Source organism: Myripristis murdjan, chromosome 8, assembly GCF_902150065.1.
Source record: "Myripristis murdjan chromosome 8, fMyrMur1.1, whole genome shotgun sequence".
NCBI lineage: Eukaryota > Metazoa > Chordata > Actinopteri > Holocentriformes > Holocentridae > Myripristis > Myripristis murdjan.
Window position 1 is genome coordinate 35,284,279 of NC_043987.1, and position 19,303 is coordinate 35,303,581.

At 49.8% G+C, this 19,303-nt stretch overlaps 2 protein-coding genes across 3 annotated transcripts; one reads left to right on the plus strand and one right to left on the minus strand.

The window, feature by feature from the left end:
* Nucleotides 1-1,049: 1,049 nt before the first annotated feature.
* Nucleotides 1,050-9,752, minus strand: LOC115363530 (slit homolog 2 protein). 2 transcript variants are annotated; one of them, XM_030057794.1, is made up of 6 exons: nucleotides 9,595-9,752; nucleotides 7,601-7,933; nucleotides 6,716-6,861; nucleotides 5,988-6,156; nucleotides 4,915-5,077; nucleotides 1,050-1,867 (listed from the first exon to the last, which is right to left on the minus strand). In XM_030057794.1, the coding sequence occupies exons 2-6, from the start codon at nucleotides 7,907-7,909 to the stop codon at nucleotides 1,560-1,562; spliced, it is 1,095 nt and encodes a 364-aa protein (XP_029913654.1). In that variant the 5' UTR covers nucleotides 7,910-7,933; nucleotides 9,595-9,752; the 3' UTR covers nucleotides 1,050-1,559. The 2 variants fall into 2 exon arrangements, with proteins under 2 accessions (XP_029913654.1, XP_029913655.1); XM_030057795.1 differs by lacking the exon at nucleotides 9,595-9,752 and having other exon boundaries at nucleotides 7,601-7,951.
* A 1,920-nt stretch (nucleotides 9,753-11,672) lies between these two features.
* Nucleotides 11,673-19,299, plus strand: pex12 (peroxisomal biogenesis factor 12; the record flags this gene model as incomplete). The annotated part of the gene is made up of 4 exons (XM_030057996.1): nucleotides 11,673-11,881; nucleotides 12,711-12,831; nucleotides 17,593-18,131; nucleotides 19,260-19,299. Coding segments are annotated over exons 2-4 (699 nt in total), but the record flags the coding sequence as incomplete, so codon positions are not given.
* Nucleotides 19,300-19,303: the final 4 nt, after the last annotated feature.

A 19,303-nucleotide genomic window follows, 5' to 3' on the forward strand; every position in this document is an offset into this window, starting at 1 on the left:
TAAGTTTGCATCCTGGTACATTCCTGATCTCACCTCAGCAGCGAGGGGGCGCTGTCGAGCTGAAGAGCCCTATTAATTATTGATTGATTGATCACTGAGTATTGATTCTTATTCTTATAATTAACATTATTATTGTTGTTAGTCTTATTTTTATACTCCTTCTCATTCTTCTCCCTCTTCTTGTTATTCTTATAGTTTCTATTGCTGTTGTTGCTGTTGTTATTAGCCTTATATGATTATTGTTATGTCACATTATCATGGTATTATCATGAGCAGCGTCGACATTCTGGAACGTCAGCCTGATGAAATCCTAACTTCTCCAAAAAAAAAAAAGAAAAAAAAACAAAAAAGAAACAAAAAGAAAAAGTTCAAAAATAATCTTATGCTGTAATAATAATTTCATGGGTTTTTAATCTGCATGTCCTGTAATCTGCGGCTCATGTGGTTTCCATGGAGACGCAAAGCATTAAGGCATTAAACCCTCCCACCCCCCTACCAGCCCCCCCCATCCCATCATCACCATTTAATAACTCCAGTCCTGCAGTAATCGTCTCAACATCTGACCTCTCTCTCTCTCTCTCTCTCTCTCTCTCTCCATCTCTCTCGCTCTCCCTCCTCTTCTGTCCTGCACTGATCCTCAGACATATGGACCTCATAAAGACCCGTCTGCCTGCCTGCCTGCCTGCCTGTCTGTCTGCCTGCCCAAACTAACTTCAGTGGGGACAGAAAATAAGACAAATAAAACATGCAAATAAGTTCCTGTATTACTGCAGACTGTTCATACATCTTAGCTTGGCTAAAAAAGACAGAGGGAGAGATGAGAGGTAAAGGATGAGGATATGGAGATATAATTCATACTTAATTATCTGCCAATATTAAATCAGTCTGATGCTTTGAAGGCACAGCGATTGTTTTACCAACGAGCATTCTGTCAGAAAATACAGGATCTGATTCTCCCCCAGTGCACATACATACAGAGGCTGGAGGCTGCAGGCTGCAGGCTGGAGGCTGGAGGCTGGAGGCTGGAGGAGAGGTCAGTTGGTGGTGGATCTTCCTCCTCCAGCGGTGTGAGGATCACTGCCACAGACGGGAGGAGGAGTGTGTTCAGAGGTTACAGCGCCACCATCTGACTGCTCCTCACAACACTGCAGCTTTTAAAGAGATATCTTCCAAGCTGTGTCTCAGATCCACATGATCCTCTGTGTGAATCAGACGCTTCAGACGCTTTATTTCTTCACTTTGACAGAGCCAGGCTAATGACTCCCATTGACTTCAAGTCTTTATGCTAAGCTAACAGAAAATGCTACCCATAGGAATTGAACTACTAAACATACACAGGAGAGAATGGTGTCCAACATCTGGTCTCAGTCTGGGGGAATCGGGGAAAGGGGGGTTTTGACCAAAATGTTTGAATGTTCCTTTAAAATACTCAACTGTCCCTAAACTCTTTGCCTGGTGAAGCTTCATGGAGCACGACAGCAGCTAGCTTGCATCACAGCTGAGAGTTTCCTGCTCAGCCAGACGAGTCTTTTTGTCCCTCGGTGAGAGCCGTAGCGCTCTCAGGAGGGGGGGCTCTGGGTCTGCGTCTGCGACTCCGTGTCCCAGTTCTTCCCGCGGTTCCTCTTCCTGTTCCTCTCGGCCATCACCATGGCCGCCACCACGGTGACGAGCACGGTGCCGGTGATGACGAGCACGGTGGCGGTCTCGGCGACGCACAGCTGGCTGTCCACCCAGGCCAGCGACGCCCCCGCCAGCTGCGGCGGCTCGCGGCACGTCACGTTGCGGTAGTCGTCGATGTGGAGGTGTCGCACGCGCAGGATCTTACTGAAGACCCGGTGCAGCTCGCAGTCACAGCTCCACGGGTTCCCTGAGGAACCACACACAGGGTCAAAGGTCAGGACAGGGTCAAAGGTCAGAGCGAAGCCAGGACAGGGTCAAAGGTCAGGACAGGGTCAAAGGTCAGAGCGAAGCCAGGACAGGGTCAAAAGTCAGAAAAATAGTAGTAAAAAAATAGTAGAAAAATAATAATCGAACTTGTAGCAGTAGCAGTAGTAGTAGTAGCAGTACCTGAGAGCTGGATGTGTGTGGCTGTGGTGTCAGTAGTGTTAGTAGTACTTGCAGTACTACTTGCAGTAGCAGTAGTAGTAGCAGTACCTGAGAGCTGGATGTGTGTGGCTGTGGTGTCAGTAGTGTTAGTAGTACTTGCAGTAGTAGTAGCAGTAGTAGTAGTAGAAGTACCTGAGAGCTGGATGTGCGTAGCCGTGGTGTCAGTAGTGTTAGTAGTACTTGCAGTAGTAGTACTTGCAGTAGTAGCAGCAGTACCTGAGAGCTGGATGTGCGTGGCCGTGGTGTCAGTAGTGTTAGTAGTACTTGCAGTAGTAGTACTTGCAGTAGTAGTAGTAGTACCTGAGAGCGGATGTGCGTGGCCATGGTGTCAGTAGTGTTAGTAGTACTTGCAGTAATAGTAGTACCTGAGAGCTGGATGTGCGTGGCCGTGGTATCAGCAGTGTTAGTAGTACGTGCAGTAGTAGTAGTAGTACCTGAGAGCTGGATGTGCGTGGCCGTGGTGTCTGTAGTGTTAGTAGTACTTGCAGTAGTAGTACTTGCAGTAGTAGCAGTAGTACCTGAGAGCTGGATGTGCGTGGCCGTGGTGTCTGTAGTGTTAGTAGTACTTGCAGTACTACTTGCAGTAGCAGTAGTAGTAGCAGTACCTGAGAGCTGGATGTGTGTGGCTGTGGTGTCAGTAGTGTTAGTAGTACTTGCAGTACTACTTGCAGTAGCAGTAGTAGTAGCAGTACCTGAGAGCTGGATGTGTGTGGCTGTGGTGTCAGTAGTGTTAGTAGTACTTGCAGTACTACTTGCAGTAGCAGTAGTAGTAGCAGTACCTGAGAGCTGGATGTGTGTGGCTGTGGTGTCAGTAGTGTTAGTAGTACTTGCAGTAGTAGTAGCAGTAGTAGTAGTAGAAGTACCTGAGAGCTGGATGTGCGTAGCCGTGGTGTCAGTAGTGTTAGTAGTACTTGCAGTAGTAGTACTTGCAGTAGTAGCAGCAGTACCTGAGAGCTGGATGTGCGTGGCCGTGGTGTCAGTAGTGTTAGTAGTACTTGCAGTAGTAGTACTTGCAGTAGTAGTAGTAGTACCTGAGAGCGGATGTGCGTGGCCATGGTGTCAGTAGTGTTAGTAGTACTTGCAGTAATAGTAGTACCTGAGAGCTGGATGTGCGTGGCCGTGGTATCAGCAGTGTTAGTAGTACGTGCAGTAGTAGTAGTAGTACCTGAGAGCTGGATGTGCGTGGCCGTGGTGTCTGTAGTGTTAGTAGTACTTGCAGTAGTAGTACTTGCAGTAGTAGCAGTAGTACCTGAGAGCTGGATGTGCGTGGCCGTGGTGTCTGTAGTGTTAGTAGTACTTGCAGTACTACTTGCAGTAGCAGTAGTAGTAGCAGTACCTGAGAGCTGGATGTGTGTGGCTGTGGTGTCAGTAGTGTTAGTAGTACTTGCAGTACTACTTGCAGTAGCAGTAGTAGTAGCAGTACCTGAGAGCTGGATGTGTGTGGCTGTGGTGTCAGTAGTGTTAGTAGTACTTGCAGTAGTAGTAGCAGTAGTAGTAGTAGAAGTACCTGAGAGCTGGATGTGCGTAGCCGTGGTGTCAGTAGTGTTAGTAGTACTTGCAGTAGTAGTACTTGCAGTAGTAGCAGCAGTACCTGAGAGCTGGATGTGCGTGGCCGTGGTGTCAGTAGTGTTAGTAGTACTTGCAGTAGTAGTACTTGCAGTAGTAGTAGTAGTACCTGAGAGCGGATGTGCGTGGCCATGGTGTCAGTAGTGTTAGTAGTACTTGCAGTAATAGTAGTACCTGAGAGCTGGATGTGCGTGGCCGTGGTATCAGTAGTGTTAGTAGTACGTGCAGTAGTAGTAGTAGTACCTGAGAGCTGGATGTGCGTGGCCGTGGTGTCTGTAGTGTTAGTAGTACTTGCAGTAGTAGTACTTGCAGTAGTAGCAGTAGTACCTGAGAGCTGGATGTGCGTGGCCGTGGTGTCTGTAGTGTTAGTAGTACTTGCAGTACTACTTGCAGTAGCAGTAGTAGTAGCAGTACCTGAGAGCTGGATGTGTGTGGCTGTGGTGTCAGTAGTGTTAGTAGTACTTGCAGTAGTAGTAGCAGTAGTAGTAGTAGAAGTACCTGAGAGCTGGATGTGCGTAGCCGTGGTGTCAGTAGTGTTAGTAGTACTTGCAGTAGTAGTACTTGCAGTAGTAGCAGCAGTACCTGAGAGCTGGATGTGCGTGGCCGTGGTGTCAGTAGTGTTAGTAGTACTTGCAGTAGTAGTACTTGCAGTAGTAGTAGTACCTGAGAGCTGGATGTGCGTGGCCGTGGTGTCAGTAGTGTTAGTAGTACTTGCAGTAGTAGTACTTGCAGTAGCAGTAGTACCTGAGAGCTGGATGTGCGTGGCCGTGGTGTGAGTAGTGTTAGTAGTACTTGCAGTAGTAGTACTTGCAGTAGCAGTAGTACCTGAGAGCTGGATGTGCGTGGCCGTGGTGTCAGTAGTGTTAGTAGTACTTGCAGTAGTAGTACTTGCAGTAGCAGTAGTAGTACCTGAGAGCTGGATGTGCGTGGCCGTGGTGTCAGTAGTGTTAGTAGTACTTGCAGTAGTAGTACTTGCAGTAGCAGTAGTAGTACCTGAGAGCTGGATGTGCGTGGCCGTGGTGTGAGTAGTGTTAGTAGTACTTGCAGTAGTAGTACTTGCAGTAGCAGTAGTACCTGAGAGCTGGATGTGCGTGGCCGTGGTGTCAGTAGTGTTAGTAGTACTTGCAGTAGTAGTACTTGCAGTAGCAGTAGTAGTACCTGAGAGCTGGATGTGCGTGGCCGTGGTGTCAGTAGTGTTAGTAGTACTTGCAGTAGTAGTACTTGCAGTAGCAGTAGTAGTACCTGAGAGCTGGATGTGCGTGGCCGTGGTGTGCAGGCTGATGAAGGTCTTGAACTTGAGGTGCTGCAGGTCGTTTCCCTCCAGAGACAAAACAGCCAAACTGTAGAGAGGAGCCAGAGCCTCGCTGTCGATCTGACTGATGCTGTTGTTACCCAGCTGCAGCACCTGGGAGACAGACAGGTCAGAGAGGCAGACAGGTCAGACAGACAGACTGGTCAGAGAAGCAGACAGGTCAGACAGACAGGTCAGAGAGGCAGACAGGTCAGACAGACAGGTCAGAGAGGCAGACAGGTCAGACAGACAGACTGGTCAGACAGGCAGACAGACAGACAGAACAGAGACAGACAGGTCAGACACACAGGTCAGAGAGGCAGACAGGTCTGACACACAGGTCAGAGAGGCAGACAGGTCTGACACACAGGTCAGAGAGGCAGACAGGTCAGACAGACAGACTGGTCAGACAGGCAGACAGGTCTGACACACAGGTCAGAGAGGCAGACAGGTCTGACACACAGGTCAGAGAGGCAGACAGGTCTGACACACAGGTCAGAGAGGCAGACAGGTCAGACAGACAGACTGGTCAGACAGGCAGACAGGTCAGACAGACAGACTGGTCAGACAGGCAGACAGACAGAGAACAGAGACAGACAGGTCAGACACACAGGGCAGAGAAGCAGAGAGGCAGACAGGTCAGATGGACAGAGAATAGAGACAAACAGGTCAGACACACAGACAGGTGAGAGAGGCAGACAGGTCACACAGACAGACTGGTCAGACAGGCAGACAGACAGACAGAACAGAGACAGACAGGTCAGACACACAGGGCAGAGAGGCAGACAGGTCAGACGGACAAGCAGACAGGACAGAGACAGACAGGTCAGACACACAGACAGGTGAGAGAGGCAGACAGGTCACACAGACAGACTGGTCAGACAGGCAGACAGACAGACAGAACAGAGACAGACAGGTCAGACACACAGGGCAGAGAGGCAGACAGGTCAGACGGACAAGCAGACAGGACAGAGACAGACAGGTCAGACACACAGACAGGTGAGAGGGACAGACAGGTAGGCACCTCCAGGCCCGGCAGCATGTCCAGGCTGCCCTGCTGGACCACAGTCAGTCTGTTGTTGTGGAGGAAGAGCTGTCTGAGCCTGGAGAGGCCCCTGAACGCACCGGGGCCCACAGACACCAGCTGGTTATGACTGAGGTCCAGCTTCTCCACACTGTCCAGGCTCTCCAGACTGACACACACACACACACACACACACAGTTACAGGGGCAGACAGACAGATCAATCAATCAATCAGACTTTATTGATGGAGCACTTTTCATACAAATACATGTCACACAAAGAGCTTCACTCTGTAAAACGATAAATAATAAAACAAGAAAACAATAAAACATTGTTAAAGAGTGCAAGTTAGAATCAGACAGCACTAAAAGAAGAAGTGAGTAAAACCAGAGCGAAAGCAAATCTGAAACTAAAAGGACCAAAAGGGCAGAACAGGCTAAAATACAGAAATAAATACAGAAATGAGAGACTAAAACTCTGAAAAGGTCTTTGCTTTTAAAAACACCAACGCCCACTTATTGATAATTATTAATCCTATCAGTGATCAGCAGAGCGGGCGCTGAGCGCTCACTCAGCATGAGAGCAGCAGGTGGCGCCGACGGGCCGCCCGCTCTTTAACTAAAGTTATTCTGCATCCTAATATTCAAGAACCTCTCAGACACAAACGAGTGAAAAATGTGGAGGGTGGACAGACAGACGGGCAGACAGACAGGCAGGCAGACAGGTACCTGTATCCAGACACGTGCTGGATGCTGTTGTGCTCCAGTCGCAGCTCTTTGAGAGCAGACAGACAGGCGGAGAAGTCGACAGGCAGAGACGTCAGCTGGTTCCAACTGAGATCCAACTTCTCCAGGAAGGACAGGGAGAAGAAGGCCTGAGAGACAGACAGGCAGACAGACAGACAGACAGACAGACAGACAGGCAGACAGACAGAGAGACAGACAGGCAGACAGGCAGACAGACAGACAGACAGACAGACAGACAGACAGGCAGACAGAGAGAGAGAGACAGAGTCAGAGACAGACAGACAGAGAGACAGACAGGCAGACAGACAGACAGACAGACAGACAGGCAGACAGACAGACAGGCAGACAGACAGACAGACAGACAGAGAGAGAGATAGACAGGCAGACAGAGAGACAGACAGACAGACAGACAGAGAGAGAGATAGACAGGCAGACAGACAGACAGACAGACAGACAGACAGACAGGCAGACAGACAGACAGAGTCAGAGAGAGGACTCCCCATCCTGATCCAGATGCTCCCTGCCCTCCTCAGCCTCCTGCCGGGCGGCTCAGAGAGACAGACAGGTGCTGTCCTGTCTGTTCTTGTTCTGTGATCAGAGAGACAGACAGGTGCTCTCCTGTCTGTTTGTTCTTGTTCTGTGATCAGAGAGACAGACAGGTGCTGTCCTGTCTGTTTGTTCTTGTTCTGTGATCAGAGAGACAGACAGGTGCTGTCCTGTCTGTTTGTTCTTGTTCTGTGAGGAACTCTGTGCTGATGTTTTGAAAGGAGATGTGCTCACAGTGGTTTTAGTTTTAGTTTTTGGTTTAGTTTAGACTCCGCCCCTCGCCCCGCCCTCCCCACTCGCCCCGCCCCTCGCCCCGCCCACCTGTGGTCGTATGCGCTGCACGTGGCTCTCTCTCAGCACCAGCACCCTGAGGGACCAGAGGCCGGTGAAGGCTCGGGGCCCCACCTCGCTCAGGTTGTTTCCTCCCAGCTCCAGCAGCCAGGTGCCGTGCGGGAGGCCACGCGGGACGCGCTCGAACCCGCGGGCCCGGCAGTCCACCAGGTCGGCGTGCTCGTAACACAGGCAGCGGTGCGGGCACGGCCTCGAACCCGCCACCGCCACCGCCGGAGAGAGCGAGGAGGAGGAGGAGGAGGAGACGAACAGCAGGAGGACAAGGAGGAGGTGAGACATGTCGTCTGGGTGTCGCTCTGCCGCCTGCAGGTGGAACAACAAGCAGCACACAGTCAAACAGCCAATCACCTGACAGGGAGGCGTGGCTAACCTCAGCGCCGCTCACGCCTCGTGCACACGCCTCGTGCACACGCCTCGTGCACTGCTGCCATGCACGCTGGCTTCCTCTCTGTGGGTGGGGAAAACAATGCTCCCTAAACTTAGCTTAGCCTAGCATAGCTTAGCCACTCTAACTTAGCTTAGCTTTTTAACTGAAAATCCTGGTTCATTTCCAGGATTTTGTTTTATTTATTTAATTTAATTGTTAATTTTCAGGACTTTTGTTTTTTGTCTGTCTTTTTACACACACACACACACACACACACACACACACACACACACACACACACAGACACACACACACACACACGCTGCAAAGTCTGATGCTGCTCACATTTCCATAACCTCGTCTCAACACTGTGTGAACACGAGGGAAGGTGATAAACAAATTAACACTAAATAAATAAATAAATAAATAAATAAATACATAAAAACATCATCATAAATAAATACCCAGCAGCCCGCGGGCAGGCTCGGGTTTCATTTTCTCTTGACAAACTTATTTGCCCATTTTTTGTAACTTTTTACTAACTTTGTGCTAATTTTTATGTAATTTATTTAATAAATCAATCATCAATAAAAAGACAAGAATTAATAATAGAATGAATTAAATAATAAATATAAAATTAATTAAAAACAATAAATTAAATAAAAAAATTATAAGTATAAATTAAGTAATAAATATAAATTAAATTATAAAATAATTAAATTCAATTGAATTCAATGAAATGAATTCAATTTATAATAAAAATTTTAAAAGTAGTGGACAAATGAGTAAAAAGTGGCCGGTGGGCTGCGTCCCGTCCCGCCCCGGCTGCACGCCGTTACATAACCGGCGTCATCAGGAGGCGAGCGGCGGCGGATTAAAGCGCGGCTCGGCTCCCTCTGCGGCCCGAGCACGCCGAGCACGCCGCCAACATAAAACAATCAGAAGCATTTAGTTTGTTCTTGTCATCAGTCAGAACCTGCAGAGCCCATGGGAGGAGATTTGGCCCTGCAGGCACCCTTACATCCTGTGTTTGACCACAGGACGTCTGATCTGACCCGTCAGCACACATCAGCCCCATCAGCACAGATCCAGCTGTGATACACAAACATCTGTCTGAGTTCTCTTGTCATTTCCAGTTTATTTTGCCACTTTAATAATGTTCTGTTTCTTTAAATCATTTTTTACTCATTTTTTTTAATCAAATGAATTTGTTAATTAGATAAATGCATTTAAACGTCTCAGCATCCGCTCCTCTAGCATCACCTCGTCATATCATCATGTCCTGATGCAGAGTTATGTTATTATGTTAGAGTTATGTTAAGCAGCAGCACACCTTCCTCACATGCAGCACAGCTGGAGCATGAATCTGCACATCCATAACTCTGAGCTGCATGAGAGCAGCAGGAGCACACGACAGCTGTGGAGCATCAAGACACCAAACATGGAAATCACAAGTTACTGTTTGATTTCCACATTTCATAATAAACACCACCAGCAGAGATTATGGATCTAGTAAAGAAACCTAAAACCCCACAAATAAATAAATAAATGAATAAATAAAATAAAATAAAATAATAATCACAAAAGAGCAATCTACCTGGAAGAGGTGATGATGAGGTCAGAGGTCAGAGGTCAGGACGATCAGCGAGGAAAAGTTTTGTCTTTAAAGCTGCAACTCACCTGCAGAGACTGACAGCCTGCAGCAGAGCAAGCTGGGAAATCTGACAGAGAGAGAGAGAGAGAGGGAGAGGGAGACAGAGAGAGAGGGAGAGAGAGACAGAGAGAGAGAGAGAGAGAGAGCGGGCGAGCGAGCTGCTGTCAGTAATCCTCTAATCCTCTCCTCCGTCTGATGTTCCCTCCGTCCGACTTGTCTGATGTTTTCATCACAGATCTGTTCCTCTCTCTCATCCCTCCATCTGACTTTAACATTACATAAAGCCTGTTAGTGTGTGTGTGTGTGTGTGTGTGTGTGTGTTGAGTAAGTCCATTTAAAGGTACAATTTGTGAAATTTTGCTTGCTCGAAGCTGCGAGTGACGATTAAACAGCAGAGTGTTTAATCGTGTCTATTTTATCTCTCTTTTCGTCTATTTTTAATGCGATTTTAATGTATTTTGTTTCTTTTATTGAGTTGATGTAAGGTGTCCTTGAGTGTCTTGAAAGGCTCCAACAAATAAGATGTATTATTATTATTATTATTATTATTATTATTATGAACATCTTTCTGAAATAAAGCACGTATATGATGATTATTATTGCGTCCTGAGGAGAAACCAGTCTGACCAGTTTCAGGTTCGGTTGGATGAACAGATAATAAAGTTGGGATCTGTCCTGCAGAACAGCGCCTCCAGCAGGGCATTTACAACAGCACTGACTGAATATTGATGCTGTATTTCAACATAAAATCTTGATGTGTCAAAAATGATCCATTTGAATGAAACAACTGACCAACCAAAAGAATGTTATTAAACCAGTGAGGGTAAAACAGATATTTGGTTCTGTATATAATGTCTTTGTTGTTCCATAAGTCATTATGTTCATAAATCAGTGACCATGAGAGAAGCATCTGTTTATGAAAGTTGGATATTTTTGTGGGGAGTTTTTCTGCATTGTATTTACAAAATAAAAGGAAATGTAGGCCTCCTAATTTAGAAAAAATAAAGTTCCAAACTGAAAATGGGTTCTTGATGAATTGTAATTGATTTTGAATGTATTATTTAAAGTATAAAAGTGTAAAAAAAGAAGGCCACCCTTATCATACGAGTTCATTATTACTGATTTTTTAACATGATGATTTTTGTTCCTCCAAATAAAGTTGAATAGCTTCTTGTAAATATCGTTTGAATCTCTTGGTTTAGATCAAGGGACAAAGCAGCAGATGGAGGGCGGGACGTTCCCTCAGCTTCAGCACCGTTCTCCCTCTTAGAGATGAATCTCTCTGCAGCCATTGGTTCAATTTTTTCTGTTTTGTCAATAATTAGATGAAAATTCGAGTTGCCTCTGGCTCTTCCACCTCTGGTGATAATGACACCGAGCTCAGTAAGAAGAGTCTTTTACAGGAATATTACAAACAGAGGGCACGTCACAGAATCTGAGCAAGCACTTCACATTTCTTTATATTTAAGCAGATAGATAGATAGATAGATAGATAGATAGATAGATAGACAGACAGATAGATAGATAGCTGGATGTACTTTATTGATCCCAAACTGGGAAATTCTTGTGTTACAGCAGCAATGGAAACATAAAATAAAATTAAATAGAATAAATGCAAAAATATATACAATAAAGACTATATACAGTAAAAAAAATATAAACATCTGACAATAGGAATATACAGATGGTTAATATGAAATGCTAAATATGAAATATACAGATGGTAGATGGTTGCAGTATTTAAAAAAAAAAAAAAAAGAATGAGTGTACCGTATATTAAATAAGATATAAATTATATAAATAATAAATAAATAATATAATAATAATATAAATAATAAATAACAGGCAGCAGTGAAAGTATTGATCAAATCAATAGATAAAGGTATCAGAAAGATTTTTAAAAAACAATATCGTATCTCTATATGCAGATCTCTAACTGGGCTGTCTGCAGGTGAGACACCTTCAGTGAGCACGAGCCCATCTTCCTACGTAGCGGGGACCGGCGGAGCGTCCGGAACTTACGTATACATGCGTCATGACGTCACCGTAGAGGAAACGTCGGGACCCGGAAGTGGAGCGGCAGCAAGCCACAAACAACAACAGGCGCGAGGCGATTAACGGAGAAATGATGATGAGACGTGTGAGAGCGCGCGAGGCCCGCCGCACGCACCGGTGACGTGACGTCGACAGGTGTCCGTGACGTCAGCGAAACTAACGACTTGACCCGCAGGTAACGAGCGAGCTGAACAGTCCTGCTGCGCACACACACACACACACACACACACACACACACACACCAGAGTCCATTCAAAAAAAGACACGTTCTCGTCACATGATGCACGTTCATCGATTTATTGATCCATCAGCAAAATATCAGATGACAGCAGTGAAGCTGTTATCCTGTGCTGCGTTCAGGTGCCTCTGAGCCCGTCAGGAAACCTCATGACCTGCTTGGGGATTCACCTTTCACCCTGCCCACGTGGTGCCCGGCGCGGTCACGTGATCTCTGTCAGACACACGAGAAGAACCCTGCGTTCCAGATCTCATACTTATACTTTTTACTTTTAGCATGTACTGCAGCTGCCCTTAAAAAGTATGTAGTTTAGTATGTATTGGGACATACTAATTCTTTTTTTCCCTACTAAATAGTATGGTAGTATGGGTATTGGAACGCAGGGACAGACTTCACAAGAACTGACCCAGGAACAGTCAGAAGGAAAGAGTGACAGACGATTAAAAAACAAAAAGAAAACACAACTTGACACTAAGCAAAGACAGACAGAAAGAAAAGTAGAAAAGACAAAGCAAAAGAAGAAAATGCCCTGAAAGTGATAAATATACAGGCTACTATAATAACTATCAATATAATTTCCTGGACATGTCAGGTTGTTTCTTGCTTTCTTGGCTTTGTTTTTGTGTTTCTGAGAGAAACGGAGCCCGTCTGCCCGCCGCCGCTCGTCTCAATCAAAATTAAGTTCAAATTAATTCATTATTAGTTAAAAACAGGATGTGGAGTTTGCCGTTTTCCCAGCATGCCTCTGTGTGTTGTGCCCCAGCAGCATGGCGGAGGCCGGCGCCCACCTGACCGCCACCGCCGACCAGCGGCCGTCCATCTTCGAGCTGCTGGCCCAGGAGGCTCTGATGGAGGCGGTGAGACCGGCCCTGCAGCACGCCGCCAAGGTCAGCACACACACACACACACACACACACACACACACACACACACACACACACACACACACACACACACACGCCTCTCTTTGCAGGTCACAGGAGTGGCATTAAAACCTGTCTCACCTTCCCACGCGGGATTGGATCTCACTTTCCCGCTCTTTATGCAAATAAACACCTACCAGCTCAGAGAGAGAGACAGACAGAGACAGAGAGACTGAGAGAGAGAGAGACAGACTGAGAGAGACAGTCTTCTATTCGTTTCAATATTATATGTAAAAAAAAAATACAAGTACAATAAATATATGTAAAATATATATATATATATATATACACAGTATATGTGTGTGTGTGTGTGTGTGTGTGCGCGTGTGTGTGTATGTATGTATACATGTATATATGTAAAAACACACTGTCACATTCCTGTAGTAACACACATGTCACACTGCTGCCTGTAGTATTCCTGTAGTATTGCTGTAATATTGCTGTAGTATTCCTGTAGTATTCCTGTAGTATTGCTGTAGTATTCCTGTAGTAACTCTGTCAGAGAGAATGTGTTCAGTCCGGTTCAGTTCAGTTTATTTGTCCGCTCAAACTGCAGAGCCCCAGGGTTTGGGAGGCCAGAGTGTGTGACCCGAGTGTGTGACCCGAGTGTGTGAGCCCAAGTGTGTGAGCCCGAGTGTGTGACCCGAGTGTGTGAGTGTGTGAGCCCGAGTGTGTGACCCCGAGTGTGTGACCCGACTGTGAGACCCCGAGTGTGTGAGCCCGAGTGTGTGAGCCCAAGTGTGAGCCCGAGTGTGTGACCCCGAGTGTGTGACCCGACTGTGAGACCCCGAGTGTGTGAGCCCGAGTGTGTGAGCCCAAGTGTGAGCCCGAGTGTGTGAGCCCGAGTGTGTGACCCGAGTGTGTGAGCCCGAGTGTGTGACCCGAGTGTGTGAGCCCGAGTGTGACCTGAGTGTGACCTGAGTGTGAGCCCAAGTGTGAGCCCGAGTGTGTGACCCGAGTGTGTGACCCGAGTGTGAGACCCCGAGTGTGTGAGCCTGAGTGTGTGAGCCCGAGTGTGTGACCCGACTGTGAGACCCCGAGTGTGTGAGCCCGAGTGTGTGAGCCCAAGTGTGAGCCCGAGTGTGTGACCCCGAGTGTGTGACCCGACTGTGAGACCCCGAGTGTGTGAGCCCGAGTGTGTGAGCCCAAGTGTGAGCCCGAGTGTGTGAGCCCAAGTGTGAGCCCGAGTGTGTGAGCCCGAGTGTGTGACCCGAGTGTGTAGTATTCCTGTAGTAACTCTGTCAGAGAGAATGTGTTCAGTCCGGTTCAGTTCAGTTTATTTGTCCGCTCAAACTGCAGAGCCCCAGGGTTTGGGAGGCCAGAGTGTGTGACCCGAGTGTGTGACCCGAGTGTGTGAGCCCAAGTGTGTGAGCCCGAGTGTGTGACCCGAGTGTGTGAGTGTGTGAGCCCGAGTGTGTGACCCCGAGTGTGTGACCCGACTGTGAGACCCCGAGTGTGTGAGCCCGAGTGTGTGAGCCCAAGTGTGAGCCCGAGTGTGTGACCCCGAGTGTGTGACCCGACTGTGAGACCCCGAGTGTGTGAGCCCGAGTGTGTGAGCCCAAGTGTGAGCCCGAGTGTGTGAGCCCAAGTGTGAGCCCGAGTGTGTGAGCCCGAGTGTGTGACCCGAGTGTGTGAGCCCGAGTGTGTGACCCGAGTGTGTGAGCCCGAGTGTGACCTGAGTGTGACCTGAGTGTGAGCCCAAGTGTGAGCCCGAGTGTGTGACCCGAGTGTGTGACCCGAGTGTGAGACCCCGAGTGTGTGAGCCTGAGTGTGTGAGCCCGAGTGTGTGAGCCCGAGTGTGAGCCCGAGTGTGTGAGCCCGAGTGTGTGACCCCGAGTGTGTGACCCGAGTGTGTGAGCCCGAATGTGACCTGAGTGTGAGACCACGAGTGTGTAAGCCCGAGTGTGAGCCCGAGTGTGTGAGCCCGAGTGTGTGACCCGAGTGTGTGAGCCCGAGTGTGTGACCACGAGTGTGTAAGCCCGAGTGTGTGACCACGAGTGCGTGAGCCCGAGTGTGTGAGCCCGAGTGTGTGAGCCCGAGTGTGTGAGCCCGAGTTTGTGACCCGAATGTGTGATCCGAGTGTGTGATCCGAGTGTGTGAGCCCGAGTGTGTGAGCCAAGTGTGTGACCCGAGTGTGTGACCCGAGTGTGTGAGCCCGAGTGTGTGAGCCCAAGTGTGAGCCCGAGTGTGTGAGCCCGAGTGTGAGACCCCGAGTGTGTGAGCCCGAGTGTGTGAGCCCAAGTGTGAGCCCGAGTGTGTGAGCCCGAGTGTGTGAGCCCGAGTGTGTGAGCCGAGTGTGTGAGCCCAAGTGTGTGACCCAAGTGTGTGAGCCCGAGTGTGACCTGAGTGTGAGACCACGAGTGTGTAAGCCCAAGTGTAAGCCCGAGTGTGAGCCCGAGTGTGTGAGCCCGAGTGTGTGACCACGAGTGTGTGACCCGAGTGTGTGAGCCCGAGTGTGACCTGAGTGTGACCTGAGTGTGAGCCCAAGTGTGAGCCCGAGTGTGTGACCCGAGTGTGTGACCCGAGTGTGAGACCCCGAGTGTGTGAGCCTGAGTGTGTGAGCCCGAGTGTGTGAGCCCGAGTGTGAGCCCGAGTGTGTGAGCCCGAGTGTGTGACCCCGAGTGTGTGACCTGAGTGTGTGAGCCCGAATGTGACCTGAGTGTGAGACCACGAGTGTGTAAGCCCGAGTGTGAGCCCGAGTGTGTGAGCCCGAGTGTGTGACCCGAGTGTGTGACCCGAGTGTGTGAGCCCGAGTGTGTGAGCCCGAGTGTGTGACCACGAGTGTGTAAGCCCGAGTGTGTGACCACGAGTGCGTGAGCCCGAGTGTGTGAGCCCGAGTGTGTGAGCCCGAGTGTGTGAGCCCGAGTTTGTGACCCGAATGTGTGATCCGAGTGTGTCAGCCAAGTGTGTGACCCGAGTGTGTGACCCGAGTGTGTGAGCCCGAGTGTGTGAGCCCAAGTGTGAGCCCGAGTGTGTGAGCCCGAGTGTGAGACCCCGAGTGTGTGAGCCCGAGTGTGTGAGCCCAAGTGTGAGCCCGAGTGTGTGAGCCCGAGTGTGTGAGCCGAGTGTGTGAGCCCAAGTGTGTGACCCAAGTGTGTGAGCCCGAGTGTGACCTGAGTGTGAGACCACGAGTGTGTAAGCCCGAGTGTGAGCCCGAGTGTGTGAGCCCGAGTGTGTGACCCGAGTGTGTGACCCGAGTGTGTGAGCCCGAGTGTGTGAGCCCGAGTGTGTGACCACGAGTGTGTAAGCCCGAGTGTGTGACCACGAGTGCGTGAGCCCGAGTGTGTGAGCCCGAGTGTGTGAGCCCGAGTGTGTGAGCCCGAGTTTGTGACCCGAATGTGTGATCCGAGTGTGTGAGCCAAGTGTGTGACCCGAGTGTGTGACCCGAGTGTGTGAGCCCGAGTGTGTGAGCCCAAGTGTGAGCCCGAGTGTGTGAGCCCGAGTGTGAGACCCCGAGTGTGTGAGCCCGAGTGTGTGAGCCCAAGTGTGAGCCCGAGTGTGTGAGCCCGAGTGTGTGAGCCGAGTGTGTGAGCCCAAGTGTGTGACCCAAGTGTGTGAGCCCGAGTGTGACCTGAGTGTGAGACCACGAGTGTGTAAGCCCGAGTGTAAGCCCGAGTGTGAGCCCGAGTGTGTGAGCCCGAGTGTGTGACCACGAGTGTGTGAGCCCGAGTGTGTGAGCCCGAGTGTGTGACCCCGAGTTTGTGACCCGAATGTGTGATCCGAGTGTGTGAGCCCGAGTGTGTGAGCCCGAGTGTGTGACCCGAGTGTGTGAGCCCGAGTGTGTGAGCCCGAGTGTGACCTGAGTGTGAGACCACGAGTGTGTAAGCCCGAGTGTGAGCCTGAGTGTGTGAGCCCGAGTGTGTGAGCCCGAGTGTGTGAGCCCGAGTGTGTGAGCCCAAGTGTGAGCCCGAGTGTGTGAGCCCGAGTGTGTGAGCCCAAGTGTGAGCCCAAGTGTGAGCCCGAGTGTGTGACCCGAGTGTGTGAGCCCGAGTGTGTGAGCCCGAGTGTGACCTGAGTGTGAGACCATGAGTGTGTAAGCCCGAGTGTGAGCCCGAGTGTTTGACCACGAGTGCATAAGCCCGAGTGTGAGCCCGAGTGTGTGACCCGAGTGTGTGAGCCCGAGTGTGACCTGAGTGTGACCCGAGTGTGTGACCCGAGTGTGTGAGCCCGAGTGTGTGAGCCCGAGTGTGTGATCCCGAGTGTGACCTGAGTGTGACCCGAGTGTGTGAGCCGAGTTTGTGAGCCCAAGTGAGCCCGAGTGTGACCTGAGTGTGACCCGAGTGTGTGACCCGAGTGTGTGAGCCCGAGTGTGTGAGCCCGAGTGTGTGATCCCGAGTGTGTGAGCCCGAGTGTGTGATCCCGAGTGTGACCTGAGTGTGACCCGAGTGTGTGACCTGAGTGTGTGAGCCCAAGTGTGAGCCCGAGTGTGTGACCTGAGTGTGACCTGAGTGTGTGAGCCCAAGTGTGAGCCCAAGTGAGCCCGAGTGTGTGAGCCCAAGTGTGACCCCGAGTGTGTGACCTGAGTGTGACCTGAGTGTGTGACCCGAGTGTGTGAGCCCGAGTGTGTGATCCCGAGTGTGACCTGAGTGTGACCCGAGTGTGTGAGCCAGAGTGTGTGACCCCGAGTGTGAGCCCGAGTGTGTGAGCTGCGGACGGACCCGCCCCCCTTCCTGTCCTGTCAATCAAAAGTGATGTTAATGAGTGTGACGTGTCTCCGCCCCTCAGGTGCTCGCCGAGTCCGACCCGTCTCGCTTCGGCTTCCTGTGGCGGCGCTTCGACGAGCTCTACCTGCTGCTGGACGTCCTGCTGCAGAGCCACTTCCTGTCCCGGAGCTCCGCCTCCTTCTCTGAGAACTTCTATGGGCTGAAGCGCACGCCGGGCCCGGGGGGGCGGGGCCCGGACGCCGGGGGGCGGGGCCTGGACGCCGGGCGGCGCCGGCTGTCTCTGCTGCTGCTCTGTGTGTTCCCGTACCTGCGGGCGCGGCTGGAGGCGGCGCTCGCCCGCCAGCGCGACGAGGACGACTTCTCCATCCGGCTGGCGCAGGGCGGGCGGCGGCGGCTGCTCCGGGCGGCGGCGGCGGCGCTGCCTCGGCTCGGCGCCGCCTGGCGGCTCTGGAGCTTCTGCCAGCAGCTGCTCTACACCTTCGGCCACGCGCAGACCCACAGTCCCCTGCTGTGGCTCGCCGGCGTCAGACTGAGCCGCCTGAGTGCCGCCGACATCACACACATGGAGACACGTGAGACAGGACGCCTGCAGCACGACAGGTACCTGTCTGACTGCCTGCCCAACTCTGTCCCTGCGTTCCAAATCGCATACTTATACTTTTTACTTTTAGTATGTACTGCAGCTGCCCTTACAAAGTATGTAGTTTAGTATGAAATATGCATGCATATGCATACTATTGGGACACACTACATACATCGTCCCTGAGCTCCGCCCCTCTCGCTCACTTCCGCCGCCGTCCGTAGCGGCAAATTTGAATGTTGTTGTCAAAATGGCGGTGCTGTTTCATACTGTGCTGTCCTCTGTCTGATTTATTATCTTCTATCTTCCTGTCGCTGCTGCTGTCACTGTGCGAGTTTTGTGTGATATGTGTGTTTTGTTGTCGTCCGTATGTGGGCGTGGCCTGTACACACAACTCAGTCAGTGCGACGTAACGTCCGCTGCGCAAAGGATTGTGGGTCAGAATGGCCAGAGCATCATGCTGAAATCCATACTGCGAAATCTGACCAGATGTAGTAGAACATCCTGGTACTCTTGGCATACTGCATCTGACATACTATGTATTGGGACACACTAAATCTTTTTTTCCCTACTAAATAGTATGGTAGTATGGGTATTGGAACGCAGGGTGTCTGTCTGTCTGTCTCTCTGCCTGCCTGTCTGTCTGTCTGTCTGCCTGTCTGTGGGTTTTATTAAAAGGTTTTAGTTTCTTCCTAAACAAAAGTCACTTTATTTGTTTTTCTTTTTCTTTTTTAGAGTTTTTTAACTCCACTAACTTTCTTGGAATTATTAATTATTTTGTTCTTTGTTTTACTGATTTTCAGGTCATTTCTTTGCCAGTTTTAATATTCATGAGTTTTTTTAATTTCTGGTGACTTTTTTTTTTTTTTTTTTTTTTAACTTTTCCTTTTACCTTACCTTATACATAATAATACATAATGAAAAAAAAACATATTTATGTATTTATTGACAGTTTGTTTTCAGTCATGGTATATTATATATATTTATTTTTGTTTATTTATTCTGAAATGTGAGAAAACAAAACAAACAGTCACTGGTACGAGGCTGGGCTGAACTACAGTTCCCATGATGCTTTGTGTCACCGTGCAGATGTCAGACGTGGTGGCTGGCACACAGTAACCGCTGCTCTTCTTCTGTGGTGTTTGCAGCCTGCTGCAGAGGGCGTGGCGTGTGATGAGGGCGGCGGCGGGGG